At 43.4% G+C, this 24,968-nt stretch overlaps 1 protein-coding gene across 2 annotated transcripts; it reads right to left on the bottom strand.

The window, feature by feature from the left end:
- Positions 1-6,940: 6,940 nt before the first annotated feature.
- On the bottom strand, positions 6,941-24,516 carry tle3a (TLE family member 3, transcriptional corepressor a). Of its 2 annotated transcripts, none has more exons than XM_040133701.1 (21): positions 24,416-24,516; positions 23,978-24,135; positions 23,317-23,417; positions 23,039-23,102; positions 21,686-21,730; positions 17,455-17,517; positions 17,085-17,189; positions 13,308-13,512; positions 12,875-12,882; positions 11,238-11,360; positions 11,044-11,094; positions 10,787-10,939; positions 10,209-10,341; positions 9,933-10,108; positions 9,717-9,790; positions 9,381-9,630; positions 8,632-8,879; positions 8,368-8,515; positions 8,089-8,239; positions 7,780-7,856; positions 6,941-7,479 (listed from the first exon to the last, which is right to left on the bottom strand). In XM_040133701.1, the coding sequence occupies exons 2-21, from the start codon at positions 23,999-24,001 to the stop codon at positions 7,372-7,374; spliced, it is 2,307 nt and encodes a 768-aa protein (XP_039989635.1). In that variant the 5' UTR covers positions 24,002-24,135; positions 24,416-24,516; the 3' UTR covers positions 6,941-7,371. The 2 variants fall into 2 exon arrangements, with proteins under 2 accessions (XP_039989635.1, XP_039989636.1); XM_040133702.1 differs by having other exon boundaries at positions 17,115-17,189.
- Positions 24,517-24,968: the final 452 nt, after the last annotated feature.

Genomic DNA, 24,968 nt, shown 5'->3' with positions numbered 1-24,968 from the left:
GAACACTTTTAATTAGGGCTGTTTTTGTCATGTTTATCTGACAGCAGAAGATCAGGGCCCATCATTTTTGTTTTTTTTTATTTGAAAAACAGAAGTGTGTATGCATATATATATATATATATATATATATGTGTGTGTGTGTGTGTGTGTGTGTGTGGGTGTGTGTGTGTGTGGGAGGGGTATCGATATTTACAATTTTACAAGTGAAAACAAGAAAAAAAATGATGGTGCAACATAAACATCCAAAAGTTTCACTATTTATCATTCCTCTTTCTTTCTCTTTTTAAACCTTTAAAAATAATTAGTTTGAGGGTCTCTGGTCGATCTGCAGCACGCTACAACTACACTGCTGTTTCTTTTGTTTCAACTATATTTTTAACCTTTCGGTTTCTGTTTTCAGAAATATACAGTACACTCAGTACACACTTTATAAGTTACACTGAGCTAATCCTGCAATAAATCCTACCGTCATGAAGTTTTTGTTGAAACTGTTTTAGGGAGGTGTTGATTCCACTGTATGGTCATTTTGTAGGATTACGTTTGTACTGCTGTTGAACTCTATCACCTTATACTGAGTCCTTGTTCTATTAATTTGTCCAGCCCATTTATATCAATGAGGGTAAGGTACATAACTCTTAACAGTAAAGTGCAGTTAAGAGAGTGCTTTTTCTGCAGAAAATCAAATATGATGTTTGAGGTTATGATTATATTATGATTATTATAATCAGAGTGAAAATCTGTTTAAATCAATTTGAGTGAAAAAAAGTTAAAAATATTGAGCCACATAATTTTTTTCAACACAAAAGGAACAATTAATACAGAGTGTATGAAACTTTCTGAGGTCCTCAGAGGTATTTAGCTGCTTGATAAACACAGACAATACTGTTTGATACTGCGGTGGGAAACTTAAAAAACCTGCCAACATCTACTTTGTGATGATGGTGATGTTATAGTGGTTCTCAGTCTGAAGAACTAAATCAACAATGTCTTTTAAATTCAAAACATTCTGCCATGCGGGTTCATCTTCAGAGTCCTGTTCTCTTTGTCAAATCAAGATTACTTAGCTAAGTGACTTAGTTTGACTTGATTGTTGTTTTGATTTGATATTTTCAGTACTTCAAAACTGGATTAAAATAACTCACCCTCTGTAAACTTGAAAGGTGGTGTTAGATGTTAGGTTTCTAGTTTTTTTCTCAATGGGAGAAGCAGCTGTGGTTAGCTTGATTTCAGTTACAGTGTACCCCAAATGGTGACAACTTTTAACATCATAAAAAAGAAAGAAAGAAAGCACCAAAACCTCCATGGAAATTATTCAAATCTCCACTGCTCACCTGTAAGATCAGTGTGTTGAGAGCCGTCATTATTCTTGTCAAAATAAAGCTAAATAAATTACTTCCGCTGTCGATTCAAAAACATGCCGGAGGGAGATAGCTAATGGTTAGCAAGATGGCGTTTGTAAGATGGCACAAACATAACTAGAGTAAAGCAGCAGGAAGAGTTGGCAGGTTCACAACGTCACTGGGATAGATACAATCTTGAGCTGGTAATATTTACATTGATGATGAGTGTATGGCTGCATTTACAGTAGGCTATTATTAATGCATATTTAGGCTTACAGGATCACTGTCTCAAAAACATCAAGGAATTTGTACAGCATCTTTATTAAACTAAAAGACTATGGTCACATTAAAGTTGAATTGATTGCAGAGATATCAGCAAACATTTTCATTTGTCCAACCACTTTGCAAATTTTGTGAAAAGTTAGATTGCAAGTGGAATATTAGCTTTAAAGTGTAGGTTAGTTTAAAGGATAAGGCTGGTAATCTCTGTGTTTCACTGTCAACAAATCACAAGAAAAGACAAAAACTAACAGAGAATTTCTCTTGCTCGCAAGGATTACCAATGTATCCAAAGCCTGGTATACAGTATCTTATTTGCCTGTGCCATAGGACACAGTTGTTGTTCAAATCTATTACAAACGTCAATGGTTGGATTGGGCACTTTAGTGTATTTCAATTAAATCTCACAGTCCTGTAGCTGTAACTATTTACTCCTCTTTGAATAGCATTTGCTAAACACCAAAGTGCAGCTGATTTAGGAAATTATTTGACCTTTTTTTAGAAAATAAATATTTTTAAATATTTACATATTGTGAGTGTAACACACAATGTAATGAAGTCAAAAAGTTATGAGAGATGGACTAACACATTTTTGTGTTTTTCATGGAATTTGCTTGTAATTAGAAAAAAATACAGAATAAAACCAGACCCAACCTTCAGGTAGAAAAGACTGATGATTGCATGTTTTCCTTGAGTTAATCCATAAAACAAGGCGGAACCACCACATAATATTCCATGAATATGTCCGACATTACATGGACATATGAAATATCACTGTAATAGTTATTATAGTATAAATATATAAAACATGATAATCCCATGTTATCCAACAACAACAACAGACAGAAAGCACCATTTATGTGAAGAAGTGAAGAGTTACCTGTGCAGTAAGGGATATTTTGGTCCTAAACTGTATTTATGACATGGTGTTGAATTAATTCACTCAATAATTATTCATATAAACTGAGATAAATCCATATTAACAATTTAGGAAATATAGGTCCACAAACCCTAAATATTAAGTGGACAGTTCCCCTTTTTGAACTTAACAGTACGTGATCAAGCTGTTAATCAGCTTTATAAAAACTAAAGGATATCTTAGAGGTAAACACAGCCAGAAGAAGGGGCCAAAGGGAAATGCAGCTCCCACCACTTTACTTCAATAGCACAATTTCTTCTGTAATTAGTCATGTTGCTCATACACCTCCAGCTGTGCCTTAATCAAAGAATGTGTGTGGAAATATAATTAGTATGTTAGCATAATGCACACGATAAAGAAGTACTTGTAGTTGTCTTGTTCTCAGCATCAAAGAACATGTGGGTTCCTTCTCAGGGCGTTGGTATCATACAAATTGGGTATTGAATTATTGGATTTTAGTGGACACATAGAACAAAAACAAAGGAATATCCCAACAGTACTTCGGCCTTTCAGTGGAAAACAGCCATTACAAAAAGAGACAACATACTGATAATGTGTGGTTCTGTGCTCCTCAGGACACATCAGGAGGAATTTAGTTTTTCTAGCTTCACGGACCTCCAGCTGTGGTGACACAAACCTGCCCAGTGCAGACAGTCCCTTGACCTCAATATCTAAAATAGCATCCAGTCCATTAATGTGGCTGTGTCCTCTGACTAAGCTCTGAGACTCCACATGGTGAAGTGCAACATCAAGTTCAACACAGCCGCGGCAGCAAAAGCAGCAGCAGTGGCGGTGGCGGCAGCAGCAATCCAGCCTAATCCAAATGAATCCGGGTCTCCGAGGTTTGTTCATCCTGGTTCGAGGGTGATGACTGCTCTGCTCTGCTGGGGTGCTTATCTGCTGTCAGTGGTTGGTGGCTGTACAGGCTTCGTGTTATCAGGGCTCAGCCTGCTCAGGGATTGGAGGGCCCATGGAAAGTAAACATAGAACCTGTCCTATGCTTATCTATCCCAGGAGAGACTGTGTGTGTGCATGTGCATCTCTGTCAGGGAGAGAGAGATGCAAAGAGAGAGAGAAGCTTGTTTCCATGGCAACCTCCTCCTTTAACCCCCCCATCCCCACCCCTCCCCTCTAGAGGAGAACCCTGGTGGTCTTTGTGTAATGCGATTCCACTAGAATGCACTGTGGATTAGAGCTGCACTGCCTTCGGGCCCTAGGCAGGGCAACAGTGAAGACATTATTACCCAGATCAAATGCTGTAATCACTAGGCACTGGGGGCTTTCACATCCATTGCAGATAAAACCTAGGACTGGCAATACTCAGGTGATTAGGGGATTATTATTCTGCATTTCAGCACGGTGCCAGTCCCTCGCTGTTGGAAAAAAAAAGGAAAAAATCCTGATTCTCTGTGTGATGGATGGGGGAGGGTGGAAAACAGAATGCCAGCTAAAAGAGGCAGCCAGAATTCTGGTGGACTGTGATCAATGCCTGGCAGCTGAAACCAAAAAAAAAAAAAAACATTCACACAGTGGTTTGTATGTGCAAGCCCACATATTGGCATTACAGACCCCTTTGATTTTCTGTAGGGTCTTGGCTCTAACAATTAAAGCAGAAGTAGAGAATTGGACTCTTCTCTTATGTTTAGAACTGCTGTAAAACACTTAGGCCACTCTAGTTTCTTAGACTGCACTGTAGCCATCTTCTAAATAAAACAGGGCAGCATGGGCTTTCGCATGAGAAACCCGCTGAAAGCCCTTCATTGAGAGGTAGATCAGTGGAAGGCGAGACAATGACCCCTCAGCGTCCAGCAATAGGCACTCAGAGGTACAACCTTTCATCTGCAGATATTCTACTGTTTGATTAAGTGAGGAAGAAGATTCTACTTGAGCCAGCAGCTTAAGATAAAAATTCACACAGGAAGTACACACTTCAGCGATGTGGGAAAAGAAAGACTATAGCCTTTAACAAATGAGCCCGTGAGAGCGGAACATGGCGGCTGGCTCCATGCTGAAAGCATCCGGCCCTGCTTTTATAATCTAACAACAACATCTCTGAAGAGGCAGCCATATGAAGGGCTCACAGCTTCACACACTGAGTCCTAGAAGAGCCTTGCTCTGGAGTGGAAGGACTGGGCCATTCACCTCATCCTGCCCAAACGTACTCAACTACCAAAAGACCACTCAAGAGAACTCAAGAGCAGTGTTTGCGTCATATTTCTGAAGTGGTACCGCATAAAATCTCCACCTTATTGTATCACACTGACTTGGCTGTGCGGTTTTAGTGCTTACACCATACATGAATGCTACCCTAAATAAAGTGGTAGATGACAGTGACCACAGTCACTTACAGTACATGACTTTGAAAGCTGTACCAACATGATCCCTCAAATATTAATGCAAGCCCAGTCATTTTCTGAGTTAAAGCCATCACCACAGGTCCCTAGCAGTCTCTCTAACAGCACCCAGAATGTCTTCCTCTCATGTTTGCGGTTCTCCTGAGACAGTTGTCAACTCCTATCTGGATGCATTTACAGCCATTTACTGATGGACTTCAATTTACTGTCATGGAGAGCCTGTGAGTAAGTCTGCATGTACTGTAGATACAGACTAGGGTGAGGGAGAGCCCACACAAGCAGTGCACAGGGCAACAGAGACATTTAAGGACACATTTCTGGTTCTCAGACAAGAAAAGTAGAGCCAAGAAATATTCAGCATGTTAATACAAGCCAGGTATTTCCCTCAGGTACTGGTGAACTCAACAACAGTTACTGCTTTAGCCAGGTTACGCTCCCTGTCCCACTGCTGGCTGCAGCACAACAACAAGTATTAATCTGCATCTACAAATCGAAAACCACCTTTCCTAAAGGAATAGTTATCGCAGATGTGATTATTCGCTCTCTTGCAGAGAAGAGCAACACTGCTGTCACATCTGTATAGTAAATATGAAGGTAGAGATGGCTAACAGCTAACGTAGCTTAGCAGAAAGACTGAAAACGGGGAAAACAGCGAGTCTGGCCCTGTCCAAAGGTAACAAAATCCACCGATTACCACCTTTAAAGTACACCAATTAAGACAGTATTGGTTGTTTAACCTGGACAAAAACCAAAGTGTAAAAACAACAGATTTTGGTTTTTTAGCAGGTTATTTGTCAGACTATTTCTTGGTCGGGCACAGCAACTTTCTGGAGTAATCGCTGAGTTTGGCTGCCAATCAGCAGAGAAAGCAGGAAATTAATGAACCCAACCAAAAAATAGCAGTAATAACTGTTCACACTTATGTCTTTGAACAGATTAAATAAACAAGACATAACGTGTTAATTAGTGAGTTGCTGGTGGATGGATATCATTGCATTCAAACAGTCTGCCTAGCTGTTTCCAGGCTTTATTCTAAGCTAAGCTAACCAGATTCTGTTGGTAGCTTCATCCTTTGGTACAGACAACAGAGTGGTATTGATCTTCTCACTGACAAAAATGCAAAAGCATATTTCCCAAAACTTCAAACTCTTACTTTCAAATGTGCAACAGTAGCAAAGCACCAGCACTATAGAAATTCAGTCAAGATAATTTTATATAAAAACAGTTTATTGATTTATCAACAACTGTCAACTGTACAATCCTTAGGGATGATGACACGTGTATGATGCACAGTCTAACGTGTGTTTATGCAGAGACCAGTCCTGTTTATGAGAAGATTGCTGTGGAATATTATGAAATACTGAAGAGAGCAAACAGAGAATACCCAAAATGTCAAATGTGGTGATGGCTTTGCCTGCCACCTTTATGAGTAACCATGTAATTCTTGCACGTCAGTCACAGAGAGTCAAACAAGAGAGACAATAATTAACTCTTATAGACTGATGACTAAACTTTGCTGAGTGGAAAAATGAAGATTCATACAATAGTCTAGTCAACAGACTGAACTCAAGTCACAGCTGCTTCTTGATAAAACCCATCAGGCCTCCAGTTGATAATTATCCATTTTAATGTTATGAAAGCAGCCAGTGTTCAGGGATAGGTCTTCATTTCAAAGTTGAATTTCTGCTGATCAGGGCCAAAGGGTAGAAGTAACTGGAAACCCTGATTTTCTCCTTCTTCCAGACTGAAAAAAAAGGCATTTCCAGAATTCTCCACTGCTAAAATCCATTGGACAAACGTCTGTGTTCTGTGTTACAGCAAATAGCGAAGAAGAAAAAGCCGTTGTCAAGGAGAAAAAAAAAAATCCAAATTAGATTTCCGAAAAGGTCATTCTGGACAACGAACATGAAAAAAAAGCAGAGGAGGGAAAAAACTGAAATAGAATATCCTCTTACAAAGTCCTAATCTAATTTCCATCCCCAGAGGGGACAGAAAATCACGGAGAGAACAAGAAAGAACCATCACAAGCGTAACTGGACACCAAAATATAAATCTATAAAAGGCCTTTTATTACTCCATTATGTACACTTTTCACAGGACCTCCAAGGAGAAGCTCCAAAGTGAAGCGCCGCTTCTTGTTGTGTCATGGAACTTTATCTCCTCATTAAAAAGGACGAATAAAAAAGAAATATCCAACAAACAGAAAAACAGCAAGACATTATTTTCTTCTTAGTGCCTTGGGGAACTGCACTCGCTGTACATGTGTTAGCTGTATGAGTGAGGAAGGGCAGAGCCGAAGGACACGGCATCCAGGGCCACAACAGCACCAACGTCCATTTCAGTCTGGCACTGCCAAACGTCCTGCCCATCCACCCCGGGGCTGCAGGCAACATCCATGCTGTCTGTGTGAGGGAAGGTAGATGGAGGAAGAGTCTGTTGTTCCTGAGCATGAACATGCTCCGATCCATAGCAGTCTGCTCTAGTAGATCACTTCATATACAGTGGCCTTCTTATCACCAGAGCCTGTCACAATATACTTGTCGTCTGTCGAGATGTCACAGCTCAGGACAGATGAGGATTCCTTGGACTGTTCAGAAAAAAGAATATGTAAAAAAAAAACATTTTAGTCTTGGAAGGAGTTAACATGCTAAACCACATTTTAAGTTAAGTGGAGAAGATTAGCTGACTACAGGGCAAGATTAGATTGCAGTGACATCAAGTTATGGCCTGATGCCCCTCAAAAAGATTCTCTGTCAAGTCAATAATTCAGGCTCAGTTTTCACTGATAGGTGAGTCCTGTCAGGCAGCGGCCTCTGTGCCCTTCCTCTCACAGACAAGTGAGCACACTTTTGGACTGGCTGCAGACAGACTGTATTGATCTGCATACCTGGAATATGCTGGCACCGTAAGGCGTCCTCCAAGCATTCAACAGATTGTCCTTCCCAGTGCTTACGAACCATTTACCTGAAAAAGAAAACAACAGTGCAATCAGACCTCCTTGAACTAAGAAGTGTTTGAAAAAATACCTACAAATGAAGAGTTGCCAAGTGTGTAACCTTGCAAACACAACTGACATTCAGACTGTAAAAAAGGGCACTGCAGTTTAGCACTTAATAAAATAGATCAGGCTAAGGCTCCTCTGCGGATAGTACAGTCAGCATTATCTCCCCCTCCGTTTATGTGCGTGTGTTCATACCACAGTAGGCGAACTTGAGAGAGAGGACGCAGCTCTCGTGCAGGTGGAGCTGATACTTGTCAGGCTTTGAGTGGTGGAGCACCTCCACGTTGCTGCTCTCCATGCCCACAGCAAGCCACTCTCCAGTCGGACAGTAGCCCAAGGAGAAGATCTGGAAACGGGACAGAACAGTAAGTAGTGACAGTTCTGGGGCTAAAAGGAAGCCACCCTCCACAGTAGGTCTGCTGGTGTGGGTGTTATCCATCTCTTCTATGTTGCTGATATTCTTCTGTGTTTTACCTGTGAAGTGAAGTCATGCTGCTGCAGCTGTCGACCCTCCCTCAGATCCCAGGAGCGAACTGTGTTGTCAAGACCGCCTGTCCACAGCTTAGTGCCATCATGGGATATATCAATACAGCTAGCACCATCCGTGTGACCCTGGAACTGCCTATAATCAAAGTCAGACAGCATAAAACATTTATCCTCTTTTAAAAATACTCACACAGCAGCAGTCCTGTTGTGGGGCCAAAGACCGCACAGAGTGAATAAGTGTTTTCTTCCAACCTAACGAGAGTCTGGTTGTGCAGGTCCCAAACGGCAATGTTTCCGTCACTGCAGCAAGAGAAGCAGACTTTGGCGTCGGGGCTGATGGCCAAGGCGTAGCACGCCGGGGCTGAGGAGGTGAGCTCAGCCTTGATGCGGGGTGTCTGAGAGGCCAGATCCCAGATGGTCAATGTGCTGGCCTCGCCTCCAACAATCAATGTGCGGCCATCAGGCAGTAGCTTACAGGAGCGGATGTAGTTATCCCTGTTCTGTTGCACAGAGGACAAACCAAATCAATACATGTTCAGGGCAGTGGAGCTAGAGATAGATTTAGGGAGAAGTCGGTGGGAAAGAGGATGAAAATCCTTCTGTCATAATAAACCAGCCTACGGGTATTCTCAAAACTGGTCTGAAACTAAGTTTTTAGTTTGTTGCATTAACACATTTATTCGGTTAGTTTAACATTTGAAGTGTAATTTTTTTTGGAAATGTGTGATGTTTATCATTTTCTCCCTTGGTTGGTGCTAACTTTCTTCTATTTCACACAAACACTGAGTAAAAGCATAAACTGCATTTGTGTACCAGTACATTTGCTGTCAAGCTGTCAGTGGGACGTGTGCCTGTTGTGGTCCTCATGAATAACAAAGGCTGATCCTGTTGTTAATTGAATGACATTGTGTATAAACAGTTCATACCCTTTGAGACAGCTGCACAAAAAGAACTAAGCGTAAAAAAGTTCAGAGTCAACTGTGAATCAGCAGCCTCCTCACCAGACAGTCCAGTTGGGACACGGGACTTTTGCTGCCGGGTTGGCTAATGTCCCAGATTTTGACACAGCCTTTGCCACCAGTGTAGACATGGCGTGTGGGGTTGCTAATTGTAACAGCGCACACCACTTCGCCGTGGCTCAGTGTGTTGATCTGACGGGCGTGGCGAGGAATACCAGGGCCAATCAGGGCATCGGGTGGGAAGGGCACAGGCTGCATCTGACCGTCTGCGCTGACGTGGAAGGAGTAAGCCCTGCAGGAAAAGATGGAGCTCTGTTAGTTTTTTTAAATCCACACTGTTTTTAAAAATGTATAAAACACCTTTGGTGAGACACTTACGGTTTGCCGCCAGAAATGGATGTGAGGCTGGCTGGAAGGCCCGGGGCTCTCATGTGGGTGTGAGGATCAAACCCCTGAAAGATGAAAACAAAAGATTTAGATAATGGATCTGTTATTGATCATTCATAAGAGCAAAATACACACGGTACTAACTATGTGCAGTGTTTCTAGGTGAGCCCAAATACAGCTAAATAAAAGGGCAGGACAGTATGTTACCATGGGGGAGCGTCCGTAGGCTGCAGCTGCTGCAGCGCTCATCTGAGGGGAGATGTGCAGACCAGCATACACACCAGGACTAGTAAGGCCTCCATTCATATCATGATGGCCCATCATGGCAAAGGGGGTAGGATAAGAGCCTGCGATGGACAGAGGTGTACGCAAAGCTGGGGCTGCTGCAGACAAAGTAAGGAGAAGGATATCGGTATGTTAACATAACAGTACGTTGGAAAAGGATTATCTCAGTTTCTATAGAGGAAAGAGAATGGTACCAACCGAGAGCCTCCATGCCTGGTGGTTTGCCCAGGATGGGTCTGAGCCCAGGAGTGGAGCTGGTGCCAGGGGTAGGGGCATCATTGCGGGGGGTGGGGGTGTTGGACTTGAGGCCAGGAGTGGAGGATTTGTCATTCTGCCGAGGGAACGAGAGAGCAAGCACATTCACAATTCCAGAAACCAGGCACTGTGCAGGCTGACAATTTGAGAGCAAACTGAACTTAATCCAATCTAATTCTGACAACCCTCATAGTCCTGCAGAGCCATAAACTGCTATTTATTCTAAAACCTATTATGGCCACAATGGAGATGGGCCGTTTTTATCCCCTTACTACTTTAGCTTTAATCTTTTAGTCAGGCAGAGGGAAAAAAAATCCTGGAATAGTTAAATACATTGAGCTATTAACAGAGAAGACCTGACTGATCCTGATGCAGGACAATATTATCCCTGACGTTTAGTCATGCACTGAAAGTACCGACAGCCATTCCTAATCCACTGCACATATCCCTTTGCTCTCTCTGCAATTCTCATTTAAACCCCTTTCTGTCCTAGTTTGTTGGTAACTCTCTTGGTGTCTTACATGACTGAGCTCCTTGGCCTTGGAAGATGGGGTGCTTCCAGAAGACGCCACTGATGCAGGGCTGTTGGGTGTGTCCTTCTTTGGAGGCCGAGGCTTATCAATGCCGTTTTCAGGTGGCGAGTGGGCTGGGCTTGCCCGTGGAGTGGCAGGGTCCTGAAGAAACATAGCAATAAGAGTTTCACATTTATGTAACAGCTTCATCTCACATCTTATCACATGTACGTATGCCATTTACAATTTCGTGCTGCACTGCTCACCTCATTAGACACATCTACCACCAGGTCATCACTCTTCTCTCCATCACTGTCCTGTAAAGATAATTGGCATATTAGTCACCTCAAGAAATCTTTTTTTTAATAAAACCTTTGAAATTCATCTCTGACCACAGGAGGGCTTAAGGAATACTTAAGTCTATTTCCCAAAATGTCGAACAATTCCTTTAATGACTTACATATCTGCTCATGCTGTCCTTCTCTTCTACTTTGCGTTTCTTAGAGTCCAAACTGTAGTCAGAGGAGCTGCGGTGCTTCTCACTGGCTGTGCGTAAGCTTTCTGATGGGGATATAGAGTTATTCTGCAAAGAGAAAACCAAACACTTTATTACCATTTCATCTTCCATCGTAAAAGAGAGCAGTGACTCATTCATCCATTACAAATTCGCAGAGAACACACTGTGCCAATCAAAACACTAAAAATGCCTCATTCACAAAACTATGGATGCCGCAGACTCTTAAAATGCAGCTGTGGGCCAGCTCCAAACAGTAGCCTGACACCAGCCAAGCCCAATCTCGCACACAAGCCTGTCCCTGGCCACACAACAGAATGGGCCGTTATCTGTACTGAAAGGAGGAGGGCTTGTTTTCTGAGCGGGGCTCCCTCGTCTTCATAACTGGACAACAAACAGCCTCACAGGGACATGAGCAGTGTGTTGTGGCTGAACAGAGGCCCTTTTCTCCGGAGTCAGTGAGGCTAAGCGTGAGAGCGAGAGGGGAGGAGAGACGGGGTGGGGGTGGGGGGTTGTGGGCATTGGGCATTGATTGCCACAGCGCGCTTAGGCACCATGTCAGCTCAGGCTTTGAGCTCTGATAAAGAAAGAGAATCTATATCCTGCCAGTGGGCACAGCAGCGTGGGACTGACTGGTGCTTCTTCATGGAGCCTGCCTGCCCACACAAGCTGGAACAGCTCGCCCCAGACGCTAGCATAATGGGAGGAACTAGGCAGGTGTCCAGCAGCTTTAAGAGGAGTTTGCCATTTGCCTGTAGACTGCCAAGTTCTCCTGATTTTCTCTGTCCCTTCCTCTGAGGACCAAAGCAACAACATGGACTAAGTCAGCAGCAGCCCAGAGCAGGGAACAATGGCCGATGGACTAGCAGTCCGGGCAAAGGGCCACTGTCTGCATAATGGCTGACTTTTAAAGAGATGCTTAGCGTGACTCATTAACCAAAGTCACCACTCTGCTATCAGATGACCTGGGACAAGAGCACAGAAACAAAACAGGCCTGCTAATCGCCCCAGGAGTTCCATTTCTTCAGACATGACTGCACCCATTCAGCTGGCCCAGCCTACAGAAACACAATCTCACAGTCCCATCACAAGCCATCAGAGATCACAGCCATTCAAATAAAATGCTTTAGCAGTTCCAGCCAGACGGGCTGGGGAGAAAGAAAACAAAACAATCCTCCATTTTTGTTCATAAATATTCATCACATGCCAAAGAGGAGAAAGAGTGAGCTGGTAAACAAGGGAGACAGTAGAAGGGATCAAATAAATCCTTTAAGAAGGGGAAGTCCAAGTCTTTCTTTAAATGTGATGAAATTACAAGGCTTCTAATCTCTCCAGCATGATACCAGTCATTTCCCTTCTGGATTAAACACACAGGACTTATATTTCAAACTTAATTTCTCATTAATAATTTTACTGAAGAAGGTTACAACAGGGCACGAAATCCACGGTAGCATGTGGGTAGAAAATATTTTTACTTGACATTTGCAGTGGAGACAAAGATGTGATGAAATATAGAAGGAATTGTAAAACCAACAAACCCTGCAAAAAAAAAAAAAAAAATTGTTGCGGGTTTGGAGACTCACCGTGTTCTCTGCATCACAGACATAACAATGGTGTCCGAGGTGATGATGAAACCAAGTGGAGCAAAGAGAAAAACAAGTCAGTTAGCGTATCATAACAGATGCTTCTGGCTGAACGTGTGAGAATCAACTGCAGGGCACAAGGCCCCTCTTATCACCATGTGTTAGAGCTGTTGAATAGCTTATACAGTCATGGGCTGGGAATGTACCAGCTCATTAACCACACAGAATGTGAACAGACAGGATGTGCTCCTCACCTAAGGGCCCTAGGATTCTGCTCTAGAGAGTGAGAAGCACTCCGCGCAAAATTGGTTTTTCGCTGTTTAACATCTATGTGATCATGTTAAAATTTACACACATTTCAATTCTTCTAAACAAACTGGTTAAGCAGCTAATGCCTTATTGGACAGCCATATGCCTGAGTTTCACTCCTCACCTCTGTGTTCGAGGTCATGATGGTTTTTCTCATCCTTCACTGGGAGGTGGGCTTGGCTGCCCAGGGCACCGAGTGCCAGCAGGCCTGATCCAGAGCCCGTCACAGGGGGGATGCCAGGCGGCTGCAGGCCTGACGGGTGAGGTGGCAGCTGGACCGGAGGCCCGTGAGCAGCGTGGGAAAGGTGCTGTGCCTGGAGCTGCTGCTGCTGTAAGTAGACAAGAAGATAGACAGACAGACACCGAGTGGGTCGGAGGGAAAAGGCAAGGTGAAGCTACACACTAAACACGAGGCTCATCAGTTAAACCCCAAATGATATTAGCACATTCACACATCTATTACTGTCAGGATCAGACGCAATCCCCCTCAGTGCTATTTCCATAGCAGGCAAGGGTGGCAAAAGCCCTAGATCTGTGCTGAGGAGAGAAGAAGTTTTGACTCACGATCAACTGCTCAACACGTCTAACGCATGAGATGCAGGGCTCGAGACACTCAGACACACAGCATTAGTTGAGCGTGAAACAAAACAATAGAAATATTTTTCGTTCTACATTTATGACAAAGAGCAAAGCAAAGTCTGATTCAACCGCTGTTTAACACAGAGGAAACATTTCACCTCAGGTAAACTAGCAGCACCTCAGCACTCCTATGCCATCAGTGAGTTGAGCAATCCTCTTAAGGAACATGACGCTGTGTAGGAATCTGTCAGCCTGTGGGCTAAACAACTACCTGCTTTTTAAACGCTTCAAAAACACAACCAGCGTCTATTTACTCCTCTCATATTCACGTTCCTGGATTAACAGAACATGAATCATTTGCACACCCAAACTTTAAGAGACTGAGGGAACACTAAGTGCTAGAAGCTGGCACTCCTCCCCCCTCACTCTGAGCAGTCGAGTGTGTATGTGTGTGTGAGTCTGGAAGGCTGCTCCGGGAGTCAGGACCAGGGGTCCCGTGCTGGCACTCAGTCAACCCTCCAATATTCACCATCAATATTTGAAAGGGAGAGGGAAATGGATGGGAGTTAAAAGGCACTCAGCATGGAAGTAAGCAGTTTAAAGCAAGGTTAAATAATACTTAGCTGAGACACCAATAAAAACATCAGCAATTTATTACCAGTCTACAAGCCAGCTGAATTATTCAGCTGCTGTTACAGCATGCACCTCCTCTCTTTTACAAGATCGACTACAATCAGATACCAGTTATGGCCATTTCAGGAATATTAGGCACTTTGTAATGACTGGGTAGTGGTACAACACATACAACAATGTGGTGGATGTGCTTAATACATAGTTAAAATACATTAACTCACTAGGAATTCGCTTTTAAAATTCCCTTTTTAAAACTCTCAGGTCAAATATGTCCTCAAAAATCATATCTGGAGGGTGTTTTTAATTGCTTCTTGCTTTCTGGATTATCTACCCTGGGGGCAGAGAGGACTAGATTGGAAAATAGTGAGGTTTTTAACTTGCAACTTTGTCCTTTGGCTCAATAGGACAGATGTCAATCCAATTACAAAAAATACCCAAGGCAGAGAGAATGAGAGAGAGAGAATGGAGAGCAAGAGAGAAAGCGAGTGTGTTATAATATTGTGTCCATGAGGGAAATTAAGGAGCCAGTTCATTGGCAGGGGAGAGCCATCCTTGCTCATTGTGTTTAATGAGGCACTGATGGGTAATACGCATGGTTGATCAGCAAGAGCCCTCATTAGAGGGCCATAAATGAAGACAATAATAAATAAAGAAAGGAGTCTGGCCTATTTCCTCTAATTTAATATTCCAAGATAAAGACCTACTCTTTGCCCCTTTTCTCTCAGACTGAGTGTAGCTACAGGAGAAAAAAAAAAACACAGGCAAAATTGAGCAAATGTATTATAGTAGTCTCTAGTGTACTAACTAAACTAACTATGGTGAGATGCATAGCACTTGGGCAGGAGAAGTGCCATGCAACATGCACAAGCCCTTCAAGCCCAGATATGTGCACAAACCAAGTCAATTAACAACAGCATGGCACATACAGTTATTTGTGGATGCCACTGACCATGAGAGCAGGGTAGGCAGCTTGCTGCTGCTGAAAAGGAGGACAGAAAATAGTCAGGGCTACGGGTGCTCTACCTGCCGTCTCTCCATTATTACATACTGAAATTGATGGTTTTACACACAATTTTTTTTTTTACTCATTGTTCAACACCTTGTCAAAACAAGGCATTGGTGTGGGCTTATCCAGGTGGCCACTTGCTGGGAGAAAGGTGGGCTTATCTGAATATTTTTATGTGTTTTCTTGTCAAACAGGAAGCACCACCAGTCAGGTTCATCTCAATACAAGCAACTGCCCTAGTTGCATCCTATTAATGGCCTGCAGCTCCATCAATAAGGCATGCAGCTGGCTCCTGGACGGTGTCTGTCTGCCTGGCACGCTCTTTCACCCCACCTTGCTTTACAATATGCATGAGGATTTTGGCATGCCTACAGAGCTTTTCCTCAATGAATAACGAATGGAGGGGTATTCGTAAAACATACAGTAGCTACCTTTCCACCTCCTCTGACACGAACAAACAGCATGACTGGGATGGAGGCTGGTTCAGGTGCCAAATAGGACCATATACTAAAATCATGAATGGGCTTGTCAAATATTTCATAAAATGTAGATTTTTAATGCTACTAATTTTAAATTATAGATAAAGACCAACAGAAGATCAAAGTAAAAGGATTATAGCTACAAATTCAAAAGTAAGGCAATATTCCCATATTATTTTGTTCCAAATGGGAAAACACACATACACAGGAAGGAGCCACAAATCAAATGAGCTTTTCTTTGGGAACAACTGCCGCTCACAGCTGCTCTGCTTTGGTGATAGTGTAATAAAGCCTCTGCTTCAGTCCAGAAGATGAAAAACAAACAGCTCTCCATCACCTAAAGACACCTACTCAGACAAATTCTAGGGAGCAATTATCCTGGAACAAAAGGTCACCAAGGGGGCATAAATTGAATTCCAATATGTGCCTCCAGGCATCAAGCCAGCCTTTTGGACTGGCCTTTTATGCATGCTAAGGACTCTGCAAGATTCAACTGTAGTAATAAGATCACTGATAGCTTGCGCTTTGAATTGAGTGTGAAACCAATCACTTTACTTTTAGAAGGGCAGGGTGAGTACAGCTGATCAATGAGGAGCAGATGGGGTTTTGAAGCAGTGATGAACACCATACATTACTGTTCAGTGCTGTGGTGTGCAAAGAGAACCGTGCAGCAGGGCTGTGACTGCTGACTGCCGTCTGTACTGTCTCAGCGAGCTTGCAGCGCTGGCTGTGTTCTGCTCACTCTCAGCCTTCTAATTCCCACAGCTATCCAGGTCAGCAGTGAGGGATGAGGCTCCTCGTTAAAACCTTAGCCAATTAAAGCAATACGGGCAGCGAAGGGGATCTCAAGAGCTCTCAGGCTCGCATTTATAAACACACAACAAGGCAGTGAAGATGCCACCGAGACCAAAGCTGGACAAACAGACCAGTTCTTGAGAGCTACAATAGTTGTGTATAGAGTTTAAATTTATTGGTTAAGAATATAGCGCTAAACTGAAAAAAATATCTTAACACATTTATTTCAAGAGGAGGCAAATCTGCACTCTAACTTTAGCGTTAGTTCATGACATTAAATCAACAGTTCAGACTACTTGGTGCATGAAGAAGACATGGACATTGAAAAGTACTTTTTACAGTGATCATCTTATGTGCAGGTTTGCCCCTAGCCAAGGTCAAATAAAGGAATAAAAGGGGGTATACACACGGTGAGAGGCAGATTGGGAAGTCCACGTACCCCGATGATAGCATTCAGCTCAGTCATAGTCACCTGCTTAGCCCGCTCCACTGCCTGAGCAACCTGCTGTTGGTGCTGTGGGAAGAAATTTACAAAAGATGATTGTGACAAGCTAACATATGTCACACACCCAAACCCACTTATCCCATCTCACTTATCTGTGAATTTCACACTTAATTTTCATAGCGCTGTTGCAATTTCAAAAGCCAAGGCAAATGCCACACACAATTACTCCAAATTGCTTAACCTGAAAATCATTTGAGGTAGTATCTTCAAAAATAAGTAACTTTATTTTAGCACTAAACTGTGACACTGTTTGGGAGTCACATTCAAAACTCACCTCTTGTGACAGGAAAGGCATAATTTGAGCTAAAATTGCGTTGAGCCGTTTGGCAATCTCCGTCTGCAAAACAAAAGAGGAGCAAAATGAGACGGTAAAGTATGAAACAGACAGTGACTTCACAGAACCCCGCCTTTAATGTTTACACCGATTAAGTCAATTGCTGCGGCAATCAGAACTGCTTGACTCAACATCCTCTAAACAGCGTGATATTGACATTTGAAATATTTAAAACATTAGGAGAGCCCAGGGGGATGGAGCACAGCTGTGCTGAGAGTGCACTCCATGCTAAACGGATATGAGCAGGCAGATTGCTGCTGTGTTGAGAGGATCCTCTCTCACTCTGCCCTCCTTCCCCTCATCTGCAACTGCGCTGTCCTGCAGTTAACCTCTGAGTTAAACCACACACCCAAACCCCAGGAAGTGAGGCCCGTTAACCGGACTGCATTGTTTACTTACATTTGACAGTGTTGGCAGTTTACATTAAGGGTTATAACTGCAGATTGAGCAGAGATTACAAACCATAATGACCACGGGGGTAACACACCTCAAATCTATGATCAATACCATTAGAAGACAACTCCCAGCCTGTAAATGTTAAGAGTGCAGTGCTAGAGTTCTGCCTCTCCAAGACTGAAGGCCAGGCCATTTCCCACTGCAATCAGCTGCCCAGCCCACCACCCTCCCAACCTCCCATCCACCCACAGAGCCCTGCCTCCATTCTTCTGCTTGTCTACCAACTGCCATGGCAACGGCTGCAGCCCTATCTTGCTGGGATCATTATGCAAATGGCACCTCTGTTTGACCGTAACAGGCTTTAAAATCATATTACGTGCTTGGAGGCAGGTCATTAAATTGAATTTTCAGCCTGTCGATCACATGAACGCAGCAAATGAATGGGGGATAAAAAGAGCAATGGGAGGAGGTGTGCAGAGGGTTTGTGATCCACCCCCTGCCCTGAAAAAACACAGCACAGCCAGCTTGCTCTGCCTCCTTTCTTCTAGGGATGGGAGATGAGACTCTCAGGTTCAAGCTCAGAACTGGGAGCAGAAAAATAACAGTGCCAAAGCTACATCGTCTATGGAATTTATGAGCTGCAGTTCAACCCAGGGCCACTGCGGAACACAAACACATCACATGGATTTTCTCCGATTTTTCATTTGGAGCAGCACACACACAATGTTCTTTGCAGACTGCCAGCTTATTTATTACACATGGCAGAAATGCCAGGCAGTTTTGGCAGCCATACACATTACCTCTGAGCAGAGCCAGGGAGATTGGAGAGTAATGTCCAACAGAACGAGACCTGCTGACCCAAGCTGCAACATGGATAGCCACTTAACCAGGCAAGCCAGCAGGACAAACAACAAGCTAAAGATGAAATATCAGATGAAACCAAGTAAAGCCTGGGATCAGAAGCAATAATGTGAAATGAATACGTATGTGGTAGCATGTGCTACAGAAAGTACAACAGTCCATAAGATAACACCGAATATAACTTGATTACTGTCTGCAGACAAGAAAAACAATGAACTCCAGCCTCTTCTGACACACAATAAATGTGACCTACAACCAATGAAGCAATGAAAGGATTAGATAAAGGTTTTATGGGCATTAGTATTAATGCAATGTAGTAAGTGCTCTAGCAACAGCTCAAGAAGGCCCTCAGAAATAGTAGAAAAGGTACAGAGCCTGTATAATCCATGTTTGTTGAGATAAGCCATGTCAATAGCAGTCGAACATTTGACAGGATTTGTGAAAAGGCCTTGAGCGCACAGTCCATTCCTCTGTAGCTTAGTGTCATGGTGACAGCTGGCCGGAAGAGGTCAGGGGGTGGCTGATCCACTGTGCCCTAAACAACTGGCAGCCTCTACAGTGCCACAACACAACATGTAAATACATGGTAAAGGCAACAACTCAGCGCGCCACTGCTGTCAAAATAGATACTGTGCAGTGCTGGGAGGATTTTTTTTGTTCCGCTGGCAGATAAAAATGGGGTTGTTGCCACTTTAAGTAGATGACAGCTTGGCCCTTGAGAGGCCAGCTTTGCGCTGCTGCTACACAATTACAGATACTCGGACCTGTGTAGCACCACTTTAAGAGCACTCTCAGGCTGGCTTGTCAATGGTGTGCAGAAAGGTATTCGCCTGTTGCTATCAGCAGTGGCAAAAGGAGTCGAGACACTGATGAGTATTAAATACAGGAGAGAAAACAACTGGCTGGTCACATGATCCATCTAGAAACAACACTTGAATAGTCAGATTTAGAGGGGCCTCCGATTTGTCCAAGATGACAGCATCACCCATTTCCTGATTTTTTTTTAGTTGGATGAAAATTAGACTAGTGCTTCACTAGTGGCTTCTCTAGGCCAGAAAGTGACGCATGTTTCCACTAAACTGAGATGTTACAAAAGCCTAAGAGCCATTGTTAACGTGAAGCAATTCCAGAATAAATTTCTATTTGGCATTTGAAGTTATCAGTATTGATCTGAGTCATGCCAAAAGTTTACCTAAATGGATTCATGAGTCATTTCTATGAGGAAGCTTGTCAGCTGCAGCAGTCAGTCAGGTGATGTTCTTGGCCAAAAGATGACTGATCTTAAAGCAATAAACGTATTCTAACAAAATGAGCACAAACCATAACCTCCTTTATTATGCCATATCTTAAAATACAATAACTTTGTTTATATAAGTGGACCTGACACCCAACAGTACACAACCTACAATTATTCAACTCCAGTCCAGTCCCACATGACAAACTGGGGATATTGGAATGTTGATTGCTTAGAGAGCCACAGTTTCTCAAACCACTTTTGTATGAGCACTGCTGACAGTTGGCTGGCTTTGACCCTGGGTATGGTAGATAGGTTTGCTACTTAGCAAACGCCTCCCACAGCCACGTGTCTCAAGTCTGTGTTACAACTACAGGTAACAGCCAAATCTGATTGAGCCTCACCCTGTGCAGCTCTTGGAAACAAGCACCAGATGATGGTAATTACCGGCTGACATCACGCAGCAGAAATTAGCCGTTTAAATCTACATACTGTCACGCCTGATAGAGAGAGATCAGATAACCCTGCCACATCAGTCCGTCTGAGCTTTGTCAGTGTGTGCATTCAGAAATCTGAATTATGTCCCTGCACAGTAATGAAAAAAAGCACAGTTAAAGGAATGGATTTTCTCACTATGGAATCAATCTCCTGGCAGGAAAATGATATGCCTATGTGCATCCAATAATCCATCTCAACCCTGCCTGTTAACCACCCCTCATCTTCTCCTCCTCCTCTGCCTGAGCGGTAAGCTGGGGGAGCCGCATGGATGGGTCCACACTGTTTGCTCACAAACACTCCGTTCAGCAGGTTAGGGCCCCACTGATGAATTATTCAAGTGCTTCCATCAGCTCTGTTGAGGTTCCTGATAAAAGTCATGTGCTAAAATGGATCAGTCGATTAACCTGTTTACACAGAGCTGGGCTGTTGCCCCTCCCCCGGCTCTATTCTCCAACTTGTCTCCAGCTCCCATCCCCCTCCTCTTTCCTCTGGTTGGCGATAAGTGCCTGACAGAAGCTATCAGAGCGGCCCAAGCCCTGACAGACATGTGGCATTGTGACACACGGCCCAGACACTGATGGATCACCCTACCACACCAATCCACCAAGTCTCCAATGCTGTCATTAACCGAGCTAGGCAGGCTCAAGAGAGGGACAGCCTCGCTGGTTTAAGAGCTGCGTGCATGGGAATCTCAGGATTACTCATTCATACAATCTTTATCTCTTCAAGCATCAACGTGATTGATCTGTGGCGCAGTGCGAGATAGGATCTTTTGATGAAGATTAGGGCACAATAAGTGACAAAAGGACTTTTGCCCCCCTCCTGTGATTACTGTTCATCTTAAAAAGAAATACTGATCTATCAGCAATCCTCTCCCTTTAATCATTAAGGCAAAGGCCAAGCATGCCAAAGTCTACCTTTAATCTTATCAAAAGGCTGAGACAAATCCCGTCTTCACACCGCTCGCAAATTTCATAAAACGGTGACAGCAATTACACAAGTGGTGAAACAAGTCTGCATATGTACCGCCTTGTTTGTTTGCAGTAGATCCATCTGTTTATAGCTTATTACCTATACTCAGTTCAGTTCACAGCCTATAAGAGGTTCCTCCTGGGTCTGACATCCCCTGACACTGTGGAAAACCAATGAGCTGAAAAATGTGAGGAACATGATGGTACCTACCTGTTTGTGCATCTCTATATTCAGCCCATAGGACATCTCGTAATACTGAAATAGAAGCAAAGATTTAATTATCATCAATGAACTCGATAAAGTCACATTCACAATTAAGTTGTGCTATTAAGTTGTGGTGTGTATTGCCACAAATCAATATTTTAATTGATCACTATACTAATTACATCATCACATTATGATTGAAACTGAGATACAATCCAGCTTCTGTGGGCAAATATGATAAACTACAATCAGACAAAAAAGGAGTTCTCCGAGCAGCTGACAGCGAATATTCAATAAATTGATATTTGTTGTTTATAGTGTGGGCACAGAGAGGAAAGGATTAGATTTATTGATCACCATCTTAAGCTCTCAGATCTTCAAGATGTCTGTTTACTTAGCGTAACGCGATTGCTCAACACTCTTGATATTTCAAGCCAGGTCAGTCTGTCTGTCTGAAATGTAATCCGTGGAGCCCACAAGTGGCCGGCAGGGCAGAAATGGCTTTCCAGTCAGCGTCTATTTGATGAGGCCAATGCATTATTCAGTCCATTAGCTTCTTCGAAAATTACTCTCAAACAAGAGAGCCATTCTGTCTGAGATCAGAGCCCGACAGCCGTAGCGTAACCTGACACCCGGTGCTGGCTGTGGGATACTTCCCTACATGTTTATCTAACCTCCTCCCTGTCAGGCTGACATGTTGTTTTCCTCTGAAAAGAATGTTTAACTTAAGCCTGCATGTATTGGTTTAAGTCATCCCTGGTGTGTTTACCTGGGACAACAGAGTGTACCGCCACAGAAGAATCTTCTGACTGCATCACATCTGAACTAGATTCCTTCATCATAGTATGTTTTTCTAAAAGTCTTCTAAATTAAAAGCTAATTATTAAGGTTTACACAGAAACTAACATCGACTTATTGCAAAGTAAGCTGCAGCAGGTTCCAAGTCCTCCATTTTGTTTGCCGTGGTGGTGCATTTTCCCACACACTGCTCTGGCCCTCCACCATCAGCTCACACCTAATTTATGGCCATGCATAAGTCTGAGCGTGGAGTCTCCTAGGAGAATAATCAGATCAGCACACACAGAGGGCAACGCTGGAGTCGACCCTTGGAGATCAGGGACACACTATAATGGAGCCTCAACCCACTGCCGCCTGCCTGTCAGGAAGAGCTCCTCCGTAACAACCAGCTACATCAAACCCCCCTGGGGGCTTTCACAGGCCTGTACCTGACACTCAACCCGCCCTAACCACCACCACGCAAGGTGATCACAATAGCCTGTCTCACTCCACCCCAACTAGATCTTGAACAAGCCTTGCAATTTGGGACCATAATTGCTCCCTACTGTAATATAATCTTACCATGACATAGTGGCGCTGCATCTCTGTCTTCTCATTGGCCAGTTTGTCATACTCCACCTTAAGACTAAAATAGAAGACAAGGTGTCAATTTCAGGCATGTCTATCACTTCAACAACACACTTAATCACTTGACAGCAGTGTATGGAAGATTTTAAAAAAAATGTCATTTTTCATTCCTGCAGAAGTCAACAACCACATATTAGCCTTAGCCTTTACTATTCAATAGAGAGTAAACGCTGACTCTGTTGTACTTTGGTGATATTCTTTGTAATCATTACCTGTGATATTGGGCTTGCAGGAACTGAAATTCATCTTTAATCCTGTCACAAGACTCTGCTACGGTGAATTTGAAGCCAGGCTGACCGGGCTGATGTGGAGGCTGAAAGGTTGTTTAAAAAAAAAAAAAAAAAAAAAGATTACATCAGTCCAGTAACAGTAGAGGGATTTATTCATCATTTTCTGCATTATGTCCCCTGCTGCTGAAGGGAGCTGAACAGTTCTCCCATTAGACTACTCTCAAGATCATATCTCCTCTGCATAAGCAAGACATCACCACACTAAGCAGGTGTGTCTGCTTCACACCTACAGAAGCTAATAACGTAACATAAAAAGGCTTTCTCTCTGAAAATGAAATCCAGCTCCAAAAATGAATTAAAACCACCACCTGTCCTCATACTCAGCAGTCATGTCAGTGCAGGGCTGAGTAAATATCTCCAGGCATGGAAACCATCTGCATCCATTTACCACTAAGTGCATATTCTGATGTTGCATAAATGCATTGTAATGTAACCATATAGAAATTGGATGAGCCGCGTTAAGGGTGGAAAACGCTCTGCGGGGCAGATTCAGAGGGAATCGGCACAGTCAGGAGCCATGTCAGCATCAGTGTTGTCAGATAAATATGTAAGCTGTAGTAAGTATAGAGGAAGCGCCACTTACCGGATGTCGGCCTTGTGGATACATGTTGAAATGTATCCTTTGTTTATCTCTCCAGTGTACAGGTCCTTTGGCAAAATGGTTCAAATTTGCCTCACAGCCACACCAGTCTCAGCAGACGAGGGTGGGGGGTGGGGGGGGTGGGGGAGGTCGTGAAAATCCTGTGTTGAAAAATGACGCGGTTTAATCTTTAGACGACAAAAAAAAAATTTAAAAAAAACCATATATGTACGTGTAATAAAAACAAAACAACACAATACAGTTCACGTCATTTGCTAATAAGTAGTCGAAACAACAAACTAGTCCCAGTTATTGCAGGCAGTTACATCAATTAACGAAAAAGCAGCACTAGTCCTGAGCTTCTGTCTTCTTGATGACCTTATTCGGTCAGTGGTCAGTGATAGACTCGGTATACAACAATATCTCAATCTATAATTTAACCTGATGCAAAGACAACGCGGACCAAACGAAGAGGCGACTTTTCCGCCGTAGAATTCAAATGTTTGCCCCAAATCCTCCCGTTCGTCACTGTGATCTCGGCTGATGTTCGTCAAAATGACCGAAACCCCGATCTAGGACGTCTACGGGCCGGCCAGAGCCGACAGCAGCTGGCTCCCACCTACTGTTTGACTCCGCGGAAAGCGATGGAAACGGTGCGCCGCTGAGCGTACGCCCAAAAAAAAAAAAAACACACACTGAGAAACAAATCAACAGCTCTGGTAAATACATACCCGTGCGTGCTAACCGTCCGTCCGACTTTTGTTCCTGAAGAAAAAACAGAGCAGGCTGTAATTCATGCGTTTAATCCCTCCTAATGTAAGCGTGGTGGACGCAGATCTCGACAAGCATCCCCCCTCTCTCTCTCTCTCTCTCTCCGTCTCTCTCTCTCTCTCCGGAGCGCACCCAGTCAGACTGGGGGAGCAGTTGGGAGAAAATTTGGTGCGGTCGGGCTCGATTAAACTACTTTATTCTCAGCCGCGAACCTCCGAGGAAT

This window comes from Xiphias gladius, chromosome 8, assembly GCF_016859285.1.
Source record: "Xiphias gladius isolate SHS-SW01 ecotype Sanya breed wild chromosome 8, ASM1685928v1, whole genome shotgun sequence".
Classification (NCBI taxonomy): domain Eukaryota; kingdom Metazoa; phylum Chordata; class Actinopteri; order Istiophoriformes; family Xiphiidae; genus Xiphias; species Xiphias gladius.
This window is presented reverse-complemented; position numbering and strand designations above follow the sequence as displayed.

Excerpts from the sequence above, each read along its gene's own strand:
- tle3a (XM_040133701.1), bottom strand. The coding sequence starts at position 24,001 with ATGTATCCACAAGGCCGACATCCG. Across the intron at positions 23,418-23,977 it reads ATCCACAAGGCCGACATCCG|CCTCCACATCAGCCCGGTCA; the intron begins GTAAGTGGCGCT and ends ACAACCTTTCAG. Across the intron at positions 10,342-10,786 it reads AGGCCAAGGAGCTCAGTCAT|AATGACAAATCCTCCACTCC; the intron begins GTAAGACACCAA and ends TTCCCTCGGCAG.